This window comes from Vigna unguiculata, chromosome 3 (assembly GCF_004118075.2).
Source record: "Vigna unguiculata cultivar IT97K-499-35 chromosome 3, ASM411807v1, whole genome shotgun sequence".
In the NCBI taxonomy this organism is placed as follows: domain Eukaryota; kingdom Viridiplantae; phylum Streptophyta; class Magnoliopsida; order Fabales; family Fabaceae; genus Vigna; species Vigna unguiculata.
Window position 1 is genome coordinate 50,431,470 of NC_040281.1, and position 24,577 is coordinate 50,456,046.

At 29.1% G+C, this 24,577-nt stretch overlaps 2 protein-coding genes across 2 annotated transcripts; both read right to left on the minus strand.

The window, feature by feature from the left end:
- Positions 1–5,897: 5,897 nt before the first annotated feature.
- LOC114177249 (BAG family molecular chaperone regulator 1-like) lies at positions 5,898–7,719 on the minus strand. The gene is made up of 5 exons (XM_028062523.1): positions 7,546–7,719; positions 7,095–7,333; positions 6,637–6,893; positions 6,380–6,526; positions 5,898–6,240 (listed from the first exon to the last, which is right to left on the minus strand). The coding sequence occupies exons 2-5, from the start codon at positions 7,297–7,299 to the stop codon at positions 6,031–6,033; spliced, it is 819 nt and encodes a 272-aa protein (XP_027918324.1). The 5' UTR covers positions 7,300–7,333; positions 7,546–7,719; the 3' UTR covers positions 5,898–6,030.
- A 1,992-nt stretch (positions 7,720–9,711) lies between these two features.
- LOC114178143 (lysophospholipid acyltransferase 1-like) lies at positions 9,712–13,827 on the minus strand. Its single transcript, XM_028063878.1, has 8 exons — positions 13,346–13,827; positions 13,207–13,262; positions 12,830–13,050; positions 12,070–12,478; positions 11,138–11,223; positions 10,708–10,771; positions 10,512–10,630; positions 9,712–10,374 (listed from the first exon to the last, which is right to left on the minus strand). The coding sequence occupies exons 1-8, from the start codon at positions 13,639–13,641 to the stop codon at positions 10,234–10,236; spliced, it is 1,392 nt and encodes a 463-aa protein (XP_027919679.1). The 5' UTR covers positions 13,642–13,827; the 3' UTR covers positions 9,712–10,233.
- Between the last annotated feature and the right edge of the window lie 10,750 nt (positions 13,828–24,577).

Consider the following 24,577-nt stretch of genomic DNA (forward strand, 5'->3'; position numbering starts at 1 on the left):
AGTAATTACGGGAAAAGTATATAGTTGCTTAAAACTAGTACACAATGTTTCAAAGAGAAATCAGTATCCATGAGAGATTTTTAACATGAAAGAGAAGAGTACAAAATCTAAAACATATCTGTTGTATGAACAATTCAAATTTTGGGAATTCCATCAAAACAAAGTTGAACCTGATAGTTGTTCTGTCCCGTTGTCTTCTATTTCCTTAGCATCTATCTATGATAGGACCTTTTAATCATTCTCTTCCATTCATTCCTTTCTATCCAAATACAAGTATACACAACTTAGATTTTTTGTATATTCTCATCCTAAACATAACAAGTTTTTTTATTGTAAAAAGCATGTTTTTATCTACCGCCACTGTGAGAAAAGACAGCCATGTATATTATAAAATAGAGAAACAAGATTTATGGCCGTTACCAAAGTACAATTGTATATTTACGCGTTAATTTTGTCTATTATTGTCCAAGCAAATCATTTACATGTGTTTACAGCTCAGGATGAACTTGACGAGAGCAACTTTGGCCTTAATATTTTTTTTATATATATATAAAATTTTGAATGAAAATTACTTTAACTATCCGTCTACAAGTAATGCCGGCAAATTTGACAGAAATGAATTTGAGTATAATAGATTAAGCCAATAAGAAAAGGTTTATTGTTGCTCAAGTTATTGTAATCCACCCAATCAGGTTTCTGCTCATCTTCATTCTAGAAGCGGGGAATTCAATTTTAACCTTTTCTCAAAAACTTATTACCGGAAAAAAATTTAAGTTTTTTTAGATTTCTTTTACTTTTTATTTTCTAAAATGAGTTATTGTTGTGTAGTTTATGGTTAGTATTATCAGGATAGATATATTTGTAGTATGCAAAATTAGAATTCGTTCATGTTTAAAATATTGATATATTTCAGATTTAAATTTTAAAAATAAATAAAAATGGTCATTTTAATTCAATTATATTAATTTTTAATGTGTCAAACATGTTTCATATTAATATTTGACTTATTTATAACGTTTGCCATATTTTCACTATAACTAAAAAATGTGTTTTATATATAAAAAGTTGGTTTAATTATGTCTTTGTTGCCCATTTTCATAGCAAAATATCAATTTGGTCCCTTTATTTTTTCTTATCTTAATTTGGTCCTTGTTTTGGAAGATTTAATGCAATCAAATCCTTTCCGTTAATGGTACACTAACCGCGTTCAAGGGGATGTCACGTGTCAGTTTATGGATCTTTTGAATTTAAAAAATACAAAATTGTCACGTGTCACGTTGAGGTCATGTCATGTGGCAGTGATAGTGCCATGCGTGGCTATTATGTCAAGTATTATTTTCTCATTCTCAATTTGATCTCTATATTTTAATTTTTATCTCAATTTACTCCCAATTTTGTAAAAATGAAGCAATTTTGTCTCTCTCCAAATTGAAACTAAATTTAATTTCTATATAAATGTACACAAGTATTTCTATACAAAATTGATATTTCAAGTAACTATTTTTAGCAAAATTAAGTTTATTTAAATTTATATTTTACATTAAACTTTATTTAAAATTGTTTTAAAGGTCTTAATAGAAAATAATGCTAATAGAAAAAAAATCATAAATTATATTGATATTTTATTACATCTTACATTAATATTATTTTTTTTATTTGAATTTATATTTCAAATAATTGTATATTTTTAAAATGTGTAAAGTTCAATAATTTTTATCTAGTTTGAGTTGGTGTAAAAATAACAATTATAAAAATTTTAAAAATAATTTTAACTAGTTTACGTAATAATCGAAAATAAATAAATATAAAAATTAAAAACAAATTTAAGTAAATTTGAATGTGAAACACAAATTTAAACAAACTTAGTTATGTTAAAAATATATAATAAAAATATCAATTTGAATAAAAATATAAAATTCGATAAAAATATTTGTATAACATTTATATAAAAATTAATTTTTGTTTCAATTTGGAGATAGACGAAATTGCATATTTTTTACAAAAATTAGGACTAAATTGAGACAAAAATTAAAATACAGGGACCAAATCGAGAAGGAGGAAATGACACTTGGCTTAATAATGACACATGATTTGTCATTACCATATCACTCTGTAACTGTCACGTGGTATGATGTCAACGTGACATGTGAAAAATTTTTACTTTTTAAAAAAAAAATCAAAAAATCTAGAAATTGACACGTGCCACCCCTTTAATGTTGTTATAGTATCACTAACGGAAAGACTTTATTGCATTAAATTTCCTAAACATATGACCAAATTGAGAGAAGAAAAAATAGTGGAACCAAATCAATATTTTGCTACAAAAATAGAAAAAAATATAATTAAACCTAAATTTTTTAATATAATTAAAGTTAAAAAAGTTATATTTAATGAATTTTAAAATTTGAATACCAAAATGTATTAAATTTTTATTCGATATTTAGAGAATCAAAACATATATCGTATTACGATGAGATTCGATGGTAATAATAATAATAATTTGGTTTTCAATTATAGGGTATTAGTATTAGCCAATAAAATATTTATAGTATATTTACTTCATATTTTTGTACGCAACAGTCTAATGTTGAAGAAGAACAAAAGTAAATTAAATATTTTTTATTTAACATATAATGTAACATGTGAAAAATCTATTAACTTTTAATTATCACTTTTTTAAAAATATTTTTGATTTAAAAATTAAAAAAAGAAAGTCAATTTTTAATGAGCATTTTTAGAATTGGAAAATTAAAAACCATAAAAAAATGGTTTTATTTAATTCAGATGTTATTTTATCTTCAAATTGAACCGTTATGTAATTTGAACATGCTATAATGTGTATATTGGTTAAAGAAAAAGAAAAGGAAAAATGTCAAAATAATTACAAATAATAAATAGTGTAATTTGATTAAAGAATATTTGTTTTGGAGGAGATGCACACAAGACAATGAGTAAGAAACTATTGCAAATAGTAAGAATTACACATCTCCAAGATATTAGTAAAACATTAGTAAATACATAGGAAAGTATAGAAATATTGTATTATCTTATAGATCAATTTTGTAAATTCAAATTAGGTTTAAAGTTTATTCTTTTTAATACAACATTAAAGTTATTAAAATGTATATAATATATATTGTAAATTTTTACTTTGAATGATGTAAAGAAAACTTCCTTTTTGTGAGGAACATTTTTTTAAAAAAAAAAAAATGCATACTTTCAACTTCAAGGTTTGAATAGCAAGAAGGAGGTTTGAATAGCAAAGTTTAAGATCCAATGGAGAAATAAAAGTTTAATAACCCATTCATGCTCGTTATTGATGTGAGATGGATAAAAAAAAGGGTTTCGGTTATAATCCAGAAACAATTTGGATATATATTTTACAGAAACCTGAAATTAAAGTTGGAGATAAAATAGTCAGGAGATATAGAAATAAAGGTATTTTTCTAAAATTTTGTAAAGAGAGGATATGCCTTATTAATAAGACAGAAGACCCCTTGATATGGTCTTCAATCCACTGGGACTACCTTCATGAATGAATGTAGGATAAATAAAGTTAGAGTACAGTATATATTTATTGATGATTTTTTTTTATAAATTAAAAATAAAAATCTAAATAATAGTATGTAATGTGTTTCATACATTGTTTATAATTGATATTATATTTTAAAATATATGTCTATTTTTTTCTAATTAAGTCATTATTTTTTATTTTATACTACAAAAATCTCAAAAATGTAACTTTAAGGGGTGTTTATTTATATAAGTTAAAATGCAGATAGATATATAAACATGTAATTATCTTAATCAGTGTCGGTTTAAAAATGAAACGGATAAAACACTTGGTTTTTTTATTAAATTAATTATAAAATTATATTTAAAAAAATAATCTTAAAAAGTTTTGTTAATATTAATATGATTTTATTAAATTAATTATAAAATAATGTTTATGAAAAAATATAAAATATATTTTATTACTAATATATATTTATTAAATTAATTATAATTTTGTGTTTGAGAAAAAAATTAATTTAATTATTATCGGTGTACGTTATTTTCTATTAGTATTAAAAATAATATTTAATAAATTAAAACTACCTTCAATAAATTATAATTTTATTTAGAAAAGAAATTATTAATTATTATGTTCTTTTTAAAATCAATTTTGATTTATATTTCTTCTCTTATCTTTATGCCATTTTCTATATAACTCTTTTTTCTTTAATATTTTCCAGTGTTCTTGTTTTGAGAAGTTTTTTTTAATTTCATGCTATTTTGTATGTAGCAATCATTTTATCTTTAATTATTGTTAATATTTTTTTTTATAGTTGTATTACTTTTATTTTCATTTTACTTGTTGAATTTATATTAAGATTAAAAATATATTATTTTTGTCCGATTTTGTTTTTTTTTTAATTTATGAATTTCAAAAAAAAAATTATATATATTTTGAATGAAATCTTACATTTTTATTCTAAAAAAATTATTAACTAGTATTTAAAATAGATAATAAAAGTAAAATCTTTAATGAAATAAATAATCAATTCAAGTTGGAATTAAAAAACAGTGGAAAAAAATAAAATTAATTACAAAAATTTAATAATAATTTTATATAAAAAATACTTAAAAATAAATTTTAACTAAAAGATCTCAAATATTTTTTTAATTTGTTTTTATGTCTTGAAAACTCTTAAACCGTCCTGATATTAACTTTGTGTAAATACCATTACAAGTTTGTGCATTTCTTTTATTAACTATTTTATAAATAAAAATTATTAGGTTTTACTCTTAATTTAAATGACTTGAATTATAATTTAATAAAATAATCAATAAGAGATACCGTGTTAAAATTGTATTAAAGAATGTATTGTTTGTATTCCCCTGTAAAAAAATTTAATTAACAAAAGATAATGTGTTATATATTAGAAGTTATATTGATTTTATTCATCTGTATTGTGAAATTAAAAATATATGATAATGTAAAAACATTAAAAATAGAAAATCTCAGTTCTCCCTACATTACACAAGATGTTAATTCCTAACAAGATAAACATAATCAATTTTCATAATTTATCATAACTTCAAAAGCATTTAACCATTAAAAAATATATATTTTGCAAACATGTACCATATTCTCTTTAATACACGGGATCTCATAGTACATTCTTCATAAATTTAATCATTGATTAAAAATTATAAATTTTTAAAATATTAAATAAATTTCACATATTTAAAAGATCAAACATTGAAACTTGGAATTTGAGCAAATAAACAGATACAAAAAATTATTTTGTTTAATATTTCTTCAGTCCTAAATATAAGTAAATCTTAACCTAAAAACAAATGTCAAAAAAGTAATTTACTTTATTAAAATTTTAAAATAACATTACTAGTATATCAAATTTGTTTTATTATTAATGATTATTACAAAATATGATTTATTATAAAAAACATATATTATATTTTATTATAAAAAAATATATTTATAATATTTAATTTGAATAAATAAAAAACAAATCAATACTTCATTAAAACATCTTACAAAAATAAAATATAAAAATGAGAAGTAAACTATGTATCGAAGAAGAAAAAAACAAGAGAAAGGATATCAGGATAATAAAGACACAAGAACATGCATGAATTAGAAAGAAAGAACAAATAATATTTTTTTCCCGGATCAGTTAAGGTGATTGGCAAAAGAACAGAAAAAGAATATTTTGATTTTTGAATCCAGTAAGAATAATGATTTATTTCAAATTCATACCAATGGTTACTTATATGGTCCCTACCTACCTGTATCAGAAGGAAAAAAAAAAAAAATAGTCACAGCTAAGCACAAACATATAGTCAGAGCAAAAATATTTTGGAGGCATAGATTGTCCAACAGAGTCAGCAAGTTCCAAAGAGTAAAACAAAGTTCCTTTCTACCAAAAATTTATAACTATATGTTTTTTCATGATAAATAAATAATACATTCTTAATGTGACTCACTAATGTGAGTGAAACATTCTGGTCATAAATCTAAAAACCTTAATCAAAAGTTTCCCATTTTGTCGTCACCACAACAGAGTCAGAATGTTGCATTGGTTGCTGCTGCTTAGGATTTCCCTGTCTCTTCTTTTCAAACTCATCACCATATTGCACCTTCTTCATGTTTTCATCTCTTTTAAGGGTGATTGATTTTTGCCTTGTCATCCTCAGCATATCTAGAGTCTCAATGTGTTTCTGAACTCTCCCAACCTTCATATTTTTTTTCACAATGTTAGTAACAAATAATTTTTAATATCAATTGATATATATATATATATATATATATATATATATATATATATATATATATATATTTCAGCTGTTTTGAAGATGAAGGAAGAGTTAGTACCTGTTCTCTTCTCTGCAGTTTGAGTTCACCATCACCATAAATTTCATCCAATGCAATCAATGTTCTCATCAAATTTTCAGTCAAAGTCTCCACATCTAACTCTGTTATAATCCCACCTCTGGAAGCATCAGCCTCCAAAGCTGCAACCTGTCAAATTTCAATTAATCAAACACATTAATTAGTCCGAGAAACAGGTTTCAGTTCACACCACAGAAATTAATAGTGGAATTGCTCATATAATTTGTGAAACTTAGTACCTTCTTGCATAGTTTGTCAACCTCCAACTTTATTTCTGTCAAAGATTTTGAAGTTTTTTCCTTCTTTATAATTCTTAACTTCTCAAGTATCCTTCTTTCTCTGCTCTCAATGTCCACAAGAAGCACCAATTTTGACCCATCTTTTACTCTCTCAACATCAAGATATGACTTTGAATCTCTCTCCTTGTTCTTGTAAATCAACTTCTGATCCTGAACATGCAGTCCAGTAGGTTCTGTTAACATTTTCTTCAATTCTCCTGCACCCCTCAAAAACCACATTCAATAATCCATCAACTTGTACAATAATTTGTGAAAAAAAAAAATAGATAAAGCAAGGAGTACACGCAGTATAAAATTATACTAATTGATGATTCCCAATAGTACTAATTAATTGTCAATGAATGAAATTAAACTCTGAAACAAGAAAAAAAGAGGGAAATTTCTAAAAATGAATTTACCAAAGCTTGCATGAGAACTGATTTGAATTTGGTGATAGGATGATCCATATTTCACTCTGACTTTGATAGTGGATTTAGATGTGAAATTTTGATTCGCATCTGAGTTGCGTTTCTGGACCACCATGCCTCCTGGTCTTAATTCCCACTCAGACATGTCTGTGTTGCAATGACCAACAATGTCACCTCTTCTGCTGCTAGAAAACATGTTCTGTAACTTTGACCAAAACCAAGTTTTATGGCTGCAAAAAGAAGAGATTGACCTTGTGTTTTGTCTGAGGAAAAAACGGACATCTAAAAAAGAGGTTCCTCCCTTGGAAGGAAGGAAACCAAGGAGAGAAGAAAGAACTTGACTGTGGAAAATAAAATGGAAGGAAGAGTAGAAAAACAAAAGGAAAAGAAAGTTCAGAGAATTAAGATTAGAATAATTTAAAAGGAAGAGAAAGGTACAAACCTTGAGTTTGGTGAAGTTAGGGGAAACTACAAGTCGGTGGAAGCAAAAACAGAGAGAATGGAGATGAGAAAAGAAACCGACTGAGAAATACTATGATAATGGGATAAGTGAAAGAAAATATATAAAAAAAGAAAAGAAAATGAGAAGCAGCTGCAGAAAGTGTCAGAATCGTGAAGGGAGAATATAAGGAAAAACAATCAAATTTGGTAACGCGCTGGAAGAGAATTAATTAATGAAAATTTTGAACCATAAATTGTGTGTTGTTGCTTTTCTGTTTCACATATTCTACCTCAAATTATATCAATCTTCACTTACTTTTCACAAGTTAATGTCCAATCAAATATGATACATCAACTTAAAAGAAAATTAAGAACTTACCAAAAGCAAATTCATGAGAAATGAAGTATGTTCATTCTTACAATGTATATCTTAAAAATCATATTTATTTATGATCTTTTATTGGTTGAAAAAATGTCAATTTTCTTTTTCTTTTTTTATTTACACAAAAAAACAATACTTCCCAACTTATCTTTCGTGTTATAAAGTAAAATAAGAGGAAAGGTATATATATGGTGAGTTAATTCTATTGTTTGTATACAATTAACAGCATGTTATATATATATATATATATATATATATATATATATATATATATATATATATATATATATATATATATATATATATATATATATATATATATATATATATATATATATTTAGCTTCTCGTTTTCTGATTATCTTGTCTATATGTTGAAAAAGAGAACTGTAGAATGTTTCAACAAGAAATACTAATTTCTTCAGCATAATGTTAAGGTAAAAGCAACTGAACACAGGAAAAACTGAAAAGTACAGCGAAAAAATGAAAGCAGAGGGTTGGCTAATCTTAAAACAACTCAGTGCACAATGTTTAATACCGTGTAAGAGCATATCACCAAAGTCAGAGCAACAATTTAAGCCATGGTTTCAGTCAGAGCACACTGTTTAATACCCATGGTTTCTCACAATTTCACTACTGTCAGTTTGTTACTGCAATAAATGTCATATTTATTAATGATTTGTTACGAAATTTAAAATACTTAGTCATGACTTTTTAATTACGTATTCAGTTATATTATGTTGAAGAAGACGAAAAATATATATTTTATGTTAATTATATCAAATATTTTTATTTTATAAGTATATTAGAAAATTAGTTTTAACTTACTCAGAATGGGAACCGCTCCAATGGACTACACCCCTGAGATTTTTTCTTTTAATTAACAGATTGAAGTTGCAATGATTTCAAAAATTGGCTACCATTTGATAAATTTAAGACATTAAGTTAATTGCCAAAAAGAATTTACAGATCTTAAAATAAACACAAGGAGTTGAATCCCTCAGCTTACGAATTAAAAGATCAATTTGATATCAAAGGTAAAATTCTTCATTAAATAAATAATTAGCTTAAAAAATCACGTTATTTTACATAGAAGTTTAAAAGGCAATTTTTTTGAACACAAAACCTAAACAGCCAAATAAATAAAATAAAATAAAATAAAAAACCTACACTAACTTGTCAAAGAAAAGATAAAAGAGGAGGTTTGTCCTCACAAAGCAGGGGAAAGCGAAAGATGATCCCCCATGTTAGCTGAAGAGCATCTTTATATTGATGCTGTAAATATGGTGGCATGAAATCTATGTGCTGTTCAATGTATAAGTAACAGAAAATCCTTCAAGAGGAGACTGCAAATAACTGAACGGTAATAAAAGGAAAACATGCAAGTGGTCCACACAAGCGTTTGCTTCCTTGAACATGATGCTGTCTCTATCTATCCTATGACAGTATGAGATCTTCCGCAGGATTTGACTAATGGACATATCATTATATATATGCATATTATATGACAAGGTAAAAAAACAAGAAAGATGTCTTTGTTCATTTAAAAGCATGGTGTCATTTTAAGAGCATAAACTCTTGAGAAACCAGATGACAGGCCAGTCGCCAGGAATAGATTAAGATGAAAAATGGTTGAATTGATGGATTAAATAATCTCAATTTGTCTTCAAATAAATTTAATAATCTCGATTCTTCTTTAAACTTTTCGCTCTCCCTCTCTGTTCCTTTCTTCTAATAATACTAGCTCATATTATAATGTATCTCCATCCAGTCTCAAGGTAGGATATTTTAAGGTAAAGCACTAAGCCAGACATGAAATTCATAGACCTGTGTGATAGGCAGGTCATATACAAAAGTTGTACTTTCTGGGCGACAAAGCATGCATCACTCTGTACAAAATGACAACAAATGATGGGGTGGGTTGAAAACTAAATAGCACAGTTGGCTACCATACTTCAGAGTATCTGCATGTTTGTCTACAGTTAAGATTTGAAAAATATAGCCTCTAGCAGTAATTGTCACGAGATCTGAAAGTAGAGAGAAATCACAGAAATACAAATGTTCCTAAAATCTCGTCGGTAACTGCTTTTATAAAACCTGCCAACAGGATGTTTTCTTATCACAGAAATACAACTCAATGCTAAAGCCAGGAATATGAAAGAGCCCAGCCATTTTTTCAAGACCAAAGCAGCTGTTACAAGAGGTTGAAAACCAGGGGCAGAAAAGTTGTGGAAGCTGGAAACCCGTTGTCCCACATTATCCTAATCCAATTTCAAAAATTCCAACAAGAATAAACAGCATTGTCTACTCACTGTTCCTTCTCAGCTTTGGATCTAGCAGGCCTTCCAGGTTTGATTACTTTACCAAGAAGAATCGTAACAACAGGAACAATGGTCCCAACGTAATACACACTTCCATATGAGGCAAGAGTTTCATTCAGACTTAACACCTATTCAAATATAATTAAACAATAGAAACATGTAAAAACCTTGAAATCCATATTAGCATGTTTAAGGCTGAAAATAGAAGTTGTAAATGTGGGCGTTAGTGTTTTTGCGGGTTACGAGGGAGAGAAAGAGGACGAACCATGAAACCAACGCAGGAGTAATTTAGAACCAAAAGCGTATACGCAAAATTCATAATCACAAGGACATTCTTAGCCAGAGCCTTTGTCGGAGGCACAGCTTGCTGCCATCTATAAATGACTGTTTCAATAGAAACACAGCAACTCAAGTTAACTAACCGAATAAAAGATAACAAATGTGCAAAAATCAGCATATACCTCTGGAACCAGCAATCATCAATGCTGATTGAACAAAGAATATTATGTATCCAGGGTACAGGCCCTACAACGATAAAGTCAAATTGTTAGAAAAAAACTGTCACAAATCCTTACATAGAGCATAGGTAGACCATATTAAAACCAGCACACAAAGTTGTTTCACGCAGCAGTTTCTTTTTCGCTGTCCAAAATGGATCATATGTCCCAAATAACGTAGTAGAAAAAATTAATAGATATATTTGTACATCACCTCATCTATCTCATACTGCTTATTAATAAGTGTAATGATTATTTGTCTAAGAATTAGTTTTTCCTAAAAAACTATACATACATTTGCAAATATAGTAAGCCTGAAGCAATAATAATGCAAATATCAATGTACAGTACAATAGAAACAATTAATGTAAAATGCTGCTAAAATTTTACTCACATGCCAAACAGCACTAACGGTCTGGGTGGCAAGTAGCTGAAAGAAACCTGGTTTCTTCCCACTCTGAATAAGCCTCTCATAAACATCTACCAAAACCCAAACAATAGCAACATTAATATTTTATATTTCATTGTCAACCTTTACGAATGACATATAAATAGGTAATTTACATCAACTTTAATTTTGTATCTAGCAAAGCCTACAAGATGAACAAAAAAATGAAAATCAATTGGTCGAGGGTTGATAGCTTGATCATGCTATAATTTGCTGTGAACAAAAGCCATGTTCTAATTCACGAAGAGGGATTATTAATCTGACCCAAGTAATCCATGATACAAAGTTCCAACTAAGTCCCTCTTTTGATAAACATCTTAATAAATAAAGTTATACGAGAAGAATGTAATAAAGTTAAAATTAATTAAGCTTTCTTCATCAATCAAAATCATCTTATGTAACTCTCTATAAGTTCTTTCATTTAACATCTTCAAAACTGACTTTTAACTCAAGAAGAGATATTATTAATATGACCCAACTAATGCATGATACAAAGTTCACTTAAGGCCATGTTTTGATAAACACCTTAATAATTACTTGAAGGGAAACTATTTATGTTTCCTTCATAAATCAAAATCAACTTATGTACTTCAACTTTATAGAAGTTCTTTCATTCAACATCTTCAAAACTGATAATAAGCTCACAGGAAAAACATAATGCATTTTACCTTTTCTTTATTTTCTTATTGGAAAGTTTATCCAAATTCAGAAGTAAACACAAAATATAATATAGCCAAATTGTAACCAAAACTTAAAAATGATGCAGCTAGGACCATTAACTAAACTTTGTGCCTAAACCTGAACAGTGTCTATATCCTACTGAGATAACTAATCAAACCCCGCAATAAAAGCATTCAATCTCATGGCAAGAAACTCACAGTGACGAAGCCAGGTGCTGACTTGAATATTCCAAACAGTTGGTATTGTAACTGCACTCTTTGCAAACTCAACACCTATTATATCTACATTTTTGGCCCGGTCCCATCGTGGTTTTGGTGGGGACGAATCAGTCCAGCCACTGAAACCCAAGCCAGAGATAATTATAGAAGCTTCTGATATTGACCAAATGAAATAATACTTCCAGCGTGCAGTGAAGCCAGACATATACTGGTAACTTAATTTTTTCCAGAAACACCATTCATGGTAGGTAGGATCAGTAAACTTGGACAGAGGAAAATGCGGCACGAGGTTTAAATACATGGCCATACAAAACCCAGCTTGGAGGAGAGCCCGGATGGTTGCCCCATAAGGTGATGGCGATGGCCCTTTTGCTTCAGGGCTCCAAATCTGGGATTACAACAATAATAAATACTAGGGTTGAAATAACAAATAGGAGAACAGTAATTCATAACGTATCAGCATAGAAAATGAGAAACTGCCCCTGAATTTTTATTTAAATTTCAGGAGAATTGGGCATTCAATGCTAATGTACTATTTATTTTTACAGCAGGGTATGACCACTAATCCCTGATTACAGGCCTAGATATGAGATATCCTGAAAAAAAAAATTCCATACACACGGGTTTAGAAATCAAAGCCTGACTACATTAGGAGCAAGCAAGGTTATCCACTAACATAATACACCATGCCTCAGTTTAATCATCATTATCCAAAATCAAAATGAACAATAAAAAATACCCCTTTTTCTTCTGTCCAATCAAGATAATCCTTCATTTCGTAAACCGGACCAGCAAAGTGACTGCCACAGCAGAGACAATAACCAATGTACTCAAGAAGCGAAGGCAACTTCACCAAACGGTATTTCTTCTGAGCCTCGCGCAAGCCTTCCTCTTTCAACAAACCATCGTTGTAATTAACCGCGCAGGATATAACCTTGAGCGTCAAAACCATCAAGGCCCCTATTTCCAAACCAACCACACAATTAATGATCAAACCAACCAACCATCACCAGAAATAACGTTACTACCACAGTAATAATAACAGTCAGTTAAACCCCTCATTCCTGAATCCAAAAATTAAATAAACAAAATAAGAAATCATAAATTTGCGCTCACCAGTGGCATCGATGCCACCTTCCTTCCATGCATCGCCGCTCATGTAATAAACGTGGCTGCAGAAGAGACAGTCAGAAATGCGGTGCTAGGTCAAAGAGAGGAACAATTGAATCGCAATGAGAAAATAGATCGATCATACCAGCCAATGAGGTAACCAAATCCGAGGAAGAAAGTGAGGATGCCGCATCGGGGGCGAAAGAGGAGCATGGAGGCGTAGCCAAGGAACATAGGTACGAGGAAGTGAAGGTTGGAGGAGACGCCGAAGGAGAGGTAGGAGAGGACGACGCCAACGGCGGCGGAGTAAAGGTGCTTGGGTAGGCCGCGGGGTAGGAAGCGGCAGATAAAACTAAGGGGAACGGTAGCGGCAAAGCAAAGGAGGAAGCGGAGCACCGGTACGGAGACTCCGATGGAAGCGGCCATGGAATCCATGGCCATGGCTTTGAATGGAAATAGAAGAATAGTTGGTGGAAGTGATATTTGGCTTCTTGTTGTACTCCTCTTCTCTTCTATCTTCAACAAACACAATCTTGGAGATTGAACTTCTTAATCGATCAGAATATTCGTGAAATGACATGTGTACCCCTCACAACACAACACCTTCCAAGTACCACACGCTCTACACATGACGCCAGCCCCTTTGCGTGACCGCAATTTCGCACAGATCTTCGTTCTTCTATGTTCTTAGGAAACTCCGTCAATGTTTTTTTTTTTACTCACGTTTATGTTTTCCTCAGTAAAACAAAACAATAAATATAATTCAATTATTACTTTTTCTTGGTGAAACCAAACAACCTCGATTCAATTTATCCTGCTATAATATTTTATCCTCGTATTATACAATACGTATATACTGTGAGGTTATGAGCATCTACTGTATCAATCTGTTTACCTTCTTCATTCGTGAAAAACATTTAATAACATTTAATATCGTTTTAAAAATTTGCTCTTTTAAAACTTTATTTTATATATAAACGAATTTTCCATTTAATCTGTTATTTTAATAAATTTCCACTTTTCGTGTTAGATCTTTTTATTTTATTTTTCTTATAAATATATTTTGAAAAATATTATTAACATTGTTATTCAACGATAAATATTACATTTATATATTATTATGAATTAAACTTTATAACGATTATATTAATATTAATGAAAACACATGTATATACTTAATTTTATAATTTTGTTGTAAATAGGTTTTATTTATTGTATAAATAGTTTTATAATTAAAAAATTGTTAACTTAAGGAAAACAGTTAAATTAGAAAAATATAAAATTGATAATATAATTATTTTAATTTAAAAATATGTTTAATGATTTTGGAAAACAAAATCTAGACAGTAAAAAAGAAATCTCTTTTATTACAGGTATAAATATTAGTAATAATTTTTATTATGTTTATATGATTCTATAATTATTATATATATAACAGATTGGTGATAGATATTGTTTTGTTATAAGAAAACGCGCAAAATTATTTCCTTTGTATCCTCTACCAAATTGTAGGTATAGTACTAATAAATAATTATTTTACATTAAAGAAGTAAGAATAATTAATTGGTAACTGCCCATATTTAGAGAGTTTATTTATTATGTACTTGATAACTACTTTAATTATATCCGTGTTATTTGTTGTTGATAGTACCTATGACTAAGGAAAATTATTTGCATTCAGAAGTTCTTTCATTTATATTAATCTTCTTGACACCGGGGCAGTTTTCGTATATTATATTTAATTTTAGAGATAAATTTTATCTTTTTCATATTTGAATTTAATAAATATCAAAATTTTATTTTGTTTTCATTTCCATTAGAATAGTTACGTACTCGCAATCGTACCTGTACTATTTTCTTTTACGGTTTTAACATTAGTTAATTAATTTTTATGAAATAATACAAAATCATAAAAAATGAAATATAATATCAAATATTTAAAATTAAAATGATGTTTGTTTCTTAATATTAAATATTTATAAATAAATTATAATTGTATATATTTTACATTATAATTTTATGAATACAAACATTTATTAAATTTAAAAATATTAATAAATATATTTAATAAAATTTAAAAATATTTTTAAAAAAGTATAAAAAGAAAAAAAAATCAAATTAAAAAAATATTATAAATGTTTGTTTACTTCAACTTTTTAAATTCTAATGAAATCACTCTTTTACATACTAATAAAAGTTATAATGCACTCGATTAAAATTATACAAAGAAAAAAAAAACTAATAATAATATAATGTTAACATAGGTCTTTTATCTTTTGAACTTTAATATTTATAACAATATATAAAGAGAATTTTCTCTTTTGAACTTCAATATCTATAATCTATAAATATATATAAAGAGAATTTTCTCTTTTGTGTACACATTTCATAATGTCAATTATACCCTTTATAATATAATTATTTATTAAATATTTTAAAATTAATGGTTATTTTAAAATTAATACCAGTTCTACCTCTTTTATGTTTTTCTTTATTTCTTAAAACAATATATAAAGAGGATTCCCTTTTGTGTGTCCACATTTCATAAGATCAATTATACCCTTTACAATATAATTATTTATTAAATATTTAAAATTAATGGTTATTTTAAAAGTAATACCAATTCTACCTCTTTTGTGTTTTTTTTATTCATCAACAATTAATTTCTCTATTTATTTCCCTTTATTTTTAATAAATATAAATTTTTTTATATATTAACTTAATAACATTACACTATTATCACCTACCAACATACTATCATTCATAATTAAAAAATGCGTACACACAGACGCAATATATTGAATGATGATAAAAAAAATCAATGACAATAACATTAAATTATTATATATAGTAAACAAAATTTATTTATATAATTAGAGTGATAAAATTATGTGTAAGATAATGAGTTAAAAATAAAAATAATTACATAAAATATAAAAATAATATTCTACATGATAAAAAAAATATTTTAAAAAAATGATCAAATGTGTCTTAAAATCAATTTGAGAGACCATTAGATGAAATCGCACAAAGAAAAACAAATGTATAGTTAAAGATATGATAAAATAAAAAATACTTTAGATATTTAAGAAAAGTTTTCAAATATCAGCCTAGTCGATTTTTTTAATGAAAATTGTTTTAGCAAAAAAAAAATAATTCTTCAGATAAAACAAAAATTAATAATGATATAATAAAAAAGAAAATTATATAACCTAGGAAATGAAAAGTTTGTGTTATTAAACACTTAAATTAAAAGTATTAAACATTTTCATGTATAAAAAAATATACGATAAGTGAAAATATTAAAAAAAGAGTTAAAATGTTCAAATGTGAAATATAAAAAAATATTTAATTAACTTATTTGAACATAATTGCATGAAGATTGTGATAAGATCAAAACTATTTTGAAGATACAAATAAATTTTATTACAAACCAACAATTTAAAAAAATAAAAAATAAAAAGTGTGTATTCTTTCTTTTATTCATTATTAGTTGATTTTCCTTCCTAATTTTGACACAATAAGAAGGAAGTTCTGATACTCACTCTCTCATTTCATAAGAACCCACCTAGATACAAATGGAGAATTTTCGGTAACCTCTATTATAACATTTTGGTTGATTATTTAAATTTAAGTTAAATAAAGTATATACTTATGTTTAGTATGTCTATCCTCTCCACGTGTCAAATAAATTAAATGTCATTTTACGATCATATCAAATTTAATTATTAAATATAGAAAACTTGTACTATTATTAAGAGGGTGTAATCAAAACCTATCATTAACACGTTGGATTAGGTCAATAGATTTTTTTTTATATGTATATGTCAATAACGTATTCAAAAATCTTATCTTGACTGATCAACACGTGCCAGCCAGCTATACATTTTTGAATAAAATATAATTTTAGTACTGTATCAACTTTAAGATTACTATTAGGGATGGTAAAAATATTTGTGCCCGCAGATATCTGCGGATAAAATTCATGACGAATAGTTACTATCCGCGGATATTTATTATTTGTGGGTAGCGGGTAATGGGTATTTTAATACTCATAAATGGGTCGGGTACGTGTATCATACTATCCGTACCCGCGGGTACTTGTTACCCGGAAAAAATTAAAATTAAAATTTAATTTATATTTTATTAAGTTAAATTTAATTAAAATTAAAATTAACAGTATATTTTATTATGTCAAATTTAATTATAATTATAATTTTATTTTATTTATATTTTATTTTTATAATTTTATATTAAAAAATTTATAAAATATATTTTTTTTAAATATTTGTGGATATCAGGCATCCACGGGTACTCGCGAATTTTAAAATTATCCATAAATATTTTTTAAGCGGATACCCAACAGATAAATAGACGGATAGCGGACAAATTTTTTTTTTGCAAATCAGGTTACGAGTAGGCACTATCCATGCCCGACCCGACCTGACCCGTTGCCATCCTACCGCATATGGCTATGAAAGTAATATATGTATTTATTTGTACACAATCTAAAAGAATAAAATAAGACCATTAATGATATCAAGGGAGAAATAAAGGTAAAATTTTAAAAAGGTAAAATTAAAAAAGTTAATGATGTGAGTGGGCGGTGAAAGCATTGAATGCAATGTCAATTTGTTGAAAATAATTATCCATCTCTATATGATAGAAGGTCTTGTTTTGTTTTAGATAATTAGTTTTATTAATAAATTATATGTTCTTCAATAAAAACATTTTTTTTTATTAAACTCTTATCTTTCTTGTGGCAACTCCAAGATTATTTAGATGGGTGTCTTAAGTTCCAAATGATTTAACATCTCATAAAACTTATATACTCTTTTTAAAATTATTTACAATAGATTGATAATTTCAAAAAATTTAAAATATTTAAATAAATTAAATTTGACTTGATCTAATTTGAAATTATTTTATTTTTTAAATATTTTACTTAATAAGTTAATTCAAATTTACTATTTTTTGGATCAATTTCAATCACATTTTCGTATATATCCATCCCTTTTATATCCCATTCCAATAATTGTATCGAGTATCGTTTTATTTATTTGTTGTATTTTATTTTGGGGAATGGTTTATTGAAACACCTCAGGCAGAAGAAGATGGAACAGTAAATGGGCCGAAGCCCAAACCTGTCACTCATCTCGATTCAACAATACGGGCCAACATATTATGGTAATGGTACCATTATATTGTGCACTTCCGTGTTTTATCGTTTAATTGGGTTGGGATTTAGATATAGCTCTTTAGGTGTTTTTTTTGTGGTTGTTCTTATTCTCTACCTGAGATCAGAGTTTTGCTTGTAAAACTTAATTAAGGATCTTTAAGATTTATGATTCTCACTCGATAAAACATAATAGAGCACTAATGAGAGATCCTGTGAATATGCGTTCTTCAAATTTATAATCTTGTGTGCTCTTCAACCACCTTTTCCCAATCTATCTCTTTGCCTTTCTTTCTCTTCTCACACGTACTTGATGGGTTACAGTGAAAAGAACCTTATGGCCAGAGACAGAACCCCAATTCCTTTTATAAACCAACGTCCATCAAGTTGGTTTTTATTTTATCTTTATCTTTATTTTATTATCACTTCCCATAATAATAACCAATAAGTCTTTATATTTTATTAAATCACAATTGGGCCCATCATAATATTTCAAATGAGTCACTAATAGAATTAATTCGTCAATTAATTCTAACATTCTCCCACTTGACTCATATGATATCATAACATTATGTGATTTAATACATAAACATAATGCGCAATAAAAGACCTTGCATAAATTGGTTCCATCATTATTCATAATTAAAGATACAGACATAATAAGAGTCATGGCGGTCACACATCATTTGATCGACATGATCCCTTCCATGTACTACTATATCATCCCTTTCTCCTTAATATGATCTTAAAAACGAGAAGTCAATAATGGGTTCAAACATAATGTCATTTTACAAAGCAATAACATAATATAATTTGTTTTCTTCATCATAATTTGCATGCATAAACATAAAGAAGAAAACACAGATTTCAGAAATTTATACATTAGGGAGCTCAAAGTGTCACATAAACATTCAAAACATTAACATTCAACATTTAACATTCACTAGTAGACATAATGCCCATATTCTTTACATGACCAGCATACAATTTGGGCGGTAACCCTTTTGTTAAAGGGTCAGCAATCATAAGATCTGTGCTAATATGTTCTATTGACACTTTATGTTTCTGAACTTCTTCTTTAACGGCAAAGTATTTCAACTCCATATGTTTAGCACCTTTAGAATACTTGTCGTTTTTAGAAAAGAAGACTGCTGCGGAATTATCACAATAAATTTTCAGCGGCTTGGAAATACTGTCGACTACTCCAAGTCCTGAAATAAAGTTCCGCAACCAATTAGCCTGAACTGTGGCCTCAAAGCATGCCACAAATTCAGCTTCCATGGTGGATGCAGCAATGACAGACTGCTTCGCACTTTTCCATGAAATCGCTCCTCCGGCTAAAAGATACACATAACCAAATGTAGACTTTCTTGTATCCACACAGCCGGCAAAATCTGAATCTGTATAACCTATCACCTCAAGGTGATCAGTTTTTCTATAAGTAAGCATGTGATTCTTTGTTCCTTGTAGGTATCTTAAAACTTTCTTTGCAGCTTTCCAATGCTCCAGACCTGGATTACTTTGGTATCTACCAAGCATACCAACTGCAAAGCTAATATCTGGCCTCGTACAGGTTTGAGCATACATCAAACTCCCAACAACAGATGCATAAGGGATATTTTCCATCTGTTTCCGTTCCAAATCATTCTTTGGACATTGCATGAGACTAAACTTGTCTCCTTTCTGTATTGGAACAGGAGATGTTGAACATTTATCCATTCTGAATCTCTCTAAAACTTTATTAATATATGCATTCTGAGACAAACCTAACAATCCTTGTGATCTGTCACGGAATATTTCTATTCCTATCACATAGTATGCCTCACCCATATCTTTCATTTCAAAGTTATTAGAGAGAAACCTCTTAGTCTCACTTAATAGACCAAGATCATTAGTCGCAAGCAAGATATCATCAACATACAGAATCAGAAATATAAACTTACTCCCACTGACCTTCAGATATATACACCGATCAACGGTGTTTTCCTTAAATCCAAAGGACACAATAGTATCATTGAACTTAAGATACCATTGCCGAGAAGCTTGTTTAAGTCCATATATCGATCTCTTAAGTTTACACACCATGTGCTCCTTTCCTTCTTCAGCGAACCCCACCGGTTGGTCCATATAGACATCCTCTTCTAAATCCCCATTCAGAAAAGCAGTTTTAACATCCATTTGATGCAACTCAAGATCATAATGAGCTACTAATGCCATGATAATTCTAAAAGAATCTTTCTTAGAAACAGGCGAAAATGTTTCCTTATAGTCAATGCCATCTTTCTGAGTAAAACCTTTGGCAACAAGACGGGCCTTGTAACGTTCAATATTGCCTTGAGAGTCACGCTTAGTCTTAAAGACCCATTTACACCCAACTCTCTTGCATCCTTCTGGCAATTCCACAAGGTCCCATACGTCATTATGTGCCATTGATTTAAGCTCATCTTTCATGGCATCTAACCACTTATCAGAATTATCACCATTAATGGCTTCTGAAAAAGAAATTGGATCATTATCAATACTTAAGTCATTTTCTGACTCTTGTAGATAAACCACATAATCATTCGAAATAGCAGACTTTCTATCTCTGTGAGATCTTCTTAATACAGTGTAAGGCTTGGTTCGAAAAGAAAGGTGAGCATAATGCTTATGTATGTTTTGAATCAAACTTAACTGAAGTTCCCCATAATACGTGGTGGATTGATTCTGGATGTACGACTCATGTTTCTAATGTGATGCAGGGATTTCTTACAACCCGAACCATAAACCCAAATGAGAAGTTTGTCTTCATGGGCAATAAAGAGAAAGTTCCAGTGGAAGCGGTCGGGACTTATCGTCTAATCCTCGACACTGGATATCACTTAGACCTTATGGATACTTTTTATGTACCTAGTATCACTAGAAATTTAATTTCTTTGTCTAAGCTAGATATTGCTGGATATTCTTTTAAGTTTGGGAATGGTTGTTTCAGTTTGTTTAAGCGTACTTTTATGATTGGATCTGGTACACTTTATGATGGTTTATATAAATTGAATTTGGATAATTTATATGCTGAAACTCTTATGACTTTGCATCACAATGTTGGCACTAAACGTAGTTTAGTGGATGAACGATCTGCTTTCTTGTGGCATAAACGTTTGGGACATATTTCCAAAGAAAGAATGCAAAGATTAGTAAAGAATGAATTTCTTCCGGATTTAGATTTTACTGATCTGAATGTGTGTGGATTGTATTAAAGGCAAACAAACTAAACACACAAAGAAAGGAGCCACAAGAAGCACTCAGCTTCTTGAAATCATACACACCGATATATGTGGTCCGTTTGATGTAAATTCTTTCAATAAAGAGAAGTATTTCATCACCTTTATTGATGATTTTTCGCGTTATGGACATGTCTATCTACTGCATGAGAAATCTCAGTCAGTAAATGCCTTGGAAGTTTATATAAATGAAGTGGAAAGGCAATTAGACAGAAAGGTGAAAATCGTAAGGTCTGATAGAGGTGGTGAGTATTATGGAAGATATGATGAAAGTGGACAACACCCTGGTCCGTTCGCTAAGTTCCTTGAGAAACGTGATATTTGTGCTCAATACACAATGCCAGGCACACCACAACAAAATGGTGTATCAGAAAGGCGTAATCGAACCTTAATGGATATGGTTAGGAGTATGTTAAGTAATTCATGTTTACCCGTATCATTGTGGATGTATGCTTTAAAGACTGCCATATATTTGTTGAACAGGGTTCCTAGTAAAGCTGTTCAAAAGACTCCTTTTGAGTTATGGACGAATAGGAAACCCAGTTTGAGACACCTGCATGTTTGGGGTTGTCAGGCAGAAGTAAGGATATACAGTCCGCAAGAAAAGAAACTGGATGAAAGAACAATCAGTGGATTTTTCATTGGTTATCCAGAAAAATCAAAGGGGTACATGTTTTACTGTCCTACCCATGGTACTAGAATCGTTGAAACTGGAAATGCTCGGTTCATTGAAAATGGCGAAACCAGTGGGAGTGAAGCTTCACGAAATGTGGAGATTAAGGAAGTTAGAGTACAAGTTCCTATAACTAGTACTTCTTTATCAAGAGTTGTTCCACATGTTGTAGAAACTCACAACAATCAAGAAGAACAACAAATTAATGATCCCGAGGTTAACAATGAACCGATAATAGAACAACCACAAGAAATAGTATTAAGAACAACCACAAGAAAGTTTGATTCAAAACATACATAAGCATTATGCTCACCTTTCTTTTCGAACCAAGCCTTATGCTTTATGCAGTCCTTCTGGAAATGTCCAGACTTCCCGCAGAAATGATATTTGTCATTTTTCTTCTGGATTTTGGTTGAGGACTCGTCAATCTTCAGTGGTCCTTTACCCTTTCCATGTTTCTTAGCAACTTTCTTTCCAACAGCTCCTTGATTCTTCACATATTGAATAGAGTGGCTTCCTAAGTTCTTCAGTCGGGTCTCCTCCTGAACTAGCATACTGTGCAATTCATGCACATTCCACTTGTCTTTCATGGTGTTGTAGTTCATCTGGAACGGACCATACTCAGACGGTAATGAGTTCAGAATGAACTGCACGAGAAAACCTTCATCCACTACCATTCCTAAAGACTTAAGTCTTGCTGCGATATTTGTCATCTCGATCACATGCTCATGCATAGTACGCGAACCGTCAAACTTCATAGTGGTCAACGTACTCATCAGTGTCCCAGCGAGAGACTTATCAGCAGTTTGGGAGCGCTCTTCCACAAATTTCATAAATTCTTTTGCGTCATCAGTTTTGGGAAGAGCTGACTTTATATTACTTGCTATGCTCATTCTCATAAACATTAAGCTAAGTCTGTTTGATCTTACCCAGGCTTTATAATGGGTTTTCTCTTCATTGCTACTAGTATCCGTGATAGCAGCCGGCTTTTCAACTAGAAGAGCTAGATCAAGATCCAACACACCTAAGTGAAATTGGACTTGCTCACTCCAGTCAGGGAAATTCAACCCATTAAAGACTGGAACAGACGAAGCAAGCGCGTGTAAAGATACCGGAATAGAGACTGCAATTAACACATGCCTAACATTAATGCTTTGAGTCATAAAACTAAACGTAAAAACAGATTCAGATATAAACAATCATTCTATGCATACTAATGTTCTCCTTTGGGAGATCCACTAATACACAAACATAAGCATAATGATGCTAATCATATTATAACATTATTGATAATTAAAATATGCATCAACTAGAATCACCTACTACCTTTGGGTATATAAATAAAACTAGTGACGCATACAAAATTATCTACAATCATGTTCATTAATTATGAGAACAATTAATCAACCTTTGGGCGATCCTTAAATGTCTTATAATTAATGAATTTTAATTAACCCATAAATTTAATTATTCATAATTTAGCATCCATACTATGGGTAATTAAAATAAAAAAGATTAATAATTTGAAATTATATAAACATTAAAATTTTGGCCACTTTGGTGACTAACAAAATTTATCATACTTAATTTCAAATAAATAAATACACATTTAATTGCTATAAACTTTATATAGCATCCTTATTAATTTTAATTTAACAATATTAAACATAAATATTATTACAAATTAAAATAAAATTATTAATTATTTATATAAATAAAATAATTAATATTATTTATATAAATAAAATAATTAAAACGTAAACCAATAAAAAAAATTACTCATCTTAATTTAAGCACAATGCACGTTCAGCAGTTTTTAAACTTTCATTTAGGCACGTTCACAGGATGGCAGCACACGTTCACACATTAACAATATGCCATTCACTTTGCTTCATTTCAAACAGTAACGGTTTTTTTTATTTTCAATCAATGCCATATTACTTGCACAGGTAACAGTTCTTAACTTTCATTCATTCCTTTATTCCAATTAAAAACAAAACTCCATTACAGTAAAGCACGCGCACGCATAAATCCTAATTAATGGCATTTTAATGGCAGCAGCGGATGCACTTGATCCATAGCATCATCATTCATAAAATTAAATTAGGGCTTATAACATTAGAGAAAAACATAATAAGGGAGAAACATCACATAATAGGAGAATCATAAATCCTACAATCTTGCTCTGATACCACATGTAAAACTTAATTAAGGATCTTTAAGATTTATGATTCTCACCCGATAAAACATAATAGAGCACTAACCTTG

Excerpts from the sequence above, each read along its gene's own strand:
- LOC114177249 (XM_028062523.1), bottom strand. The coding sequence starts at position 7,299 with ATGTTTTCTAGCAGCAGAAGAGGTGACATTGTTGGTCATTGCAACACA. Across the intron at positions 6,894-7,094 it reads CAGTTCTCATGCAAGCTTTG|GAGAATTGAAGAAAATGTTA; the intron begins GTAAATTCATTT and ends TGAGGGGTGCAG. Across the intron at positions 6,241-6,379 it reads AACTGCAGAGAAGAGAACAG|GTTGGGAGAGTTCAGAAACA; the intron begins GTACTAACTCTT and ends AAAAATATGAAG.
- LOC114178143 (XM_028063878.1), bottom strand. The coding sequence starts at position 13,641 with ATGGCCATGGATTCCATGGCCGCTTCCATCGGAGTCTCCGTACCGGTG. Across the intron at positions 12,479-12,829 it reads ATTGGACAGAAGAAAAAGGG|ATTTGGAGCCCTGAAGCAAA; the intron begins GTATTTTTTATT and ends TTGTAATCCCAG. Across the intron at positions 10,375-10,511 it reads ACTCCTGCGTTGGTTTCATG|GTGTTAAGTCTGAATGAAAC; the intron begins GTTCGTCCTCTT and ends ATATTTGAATAG.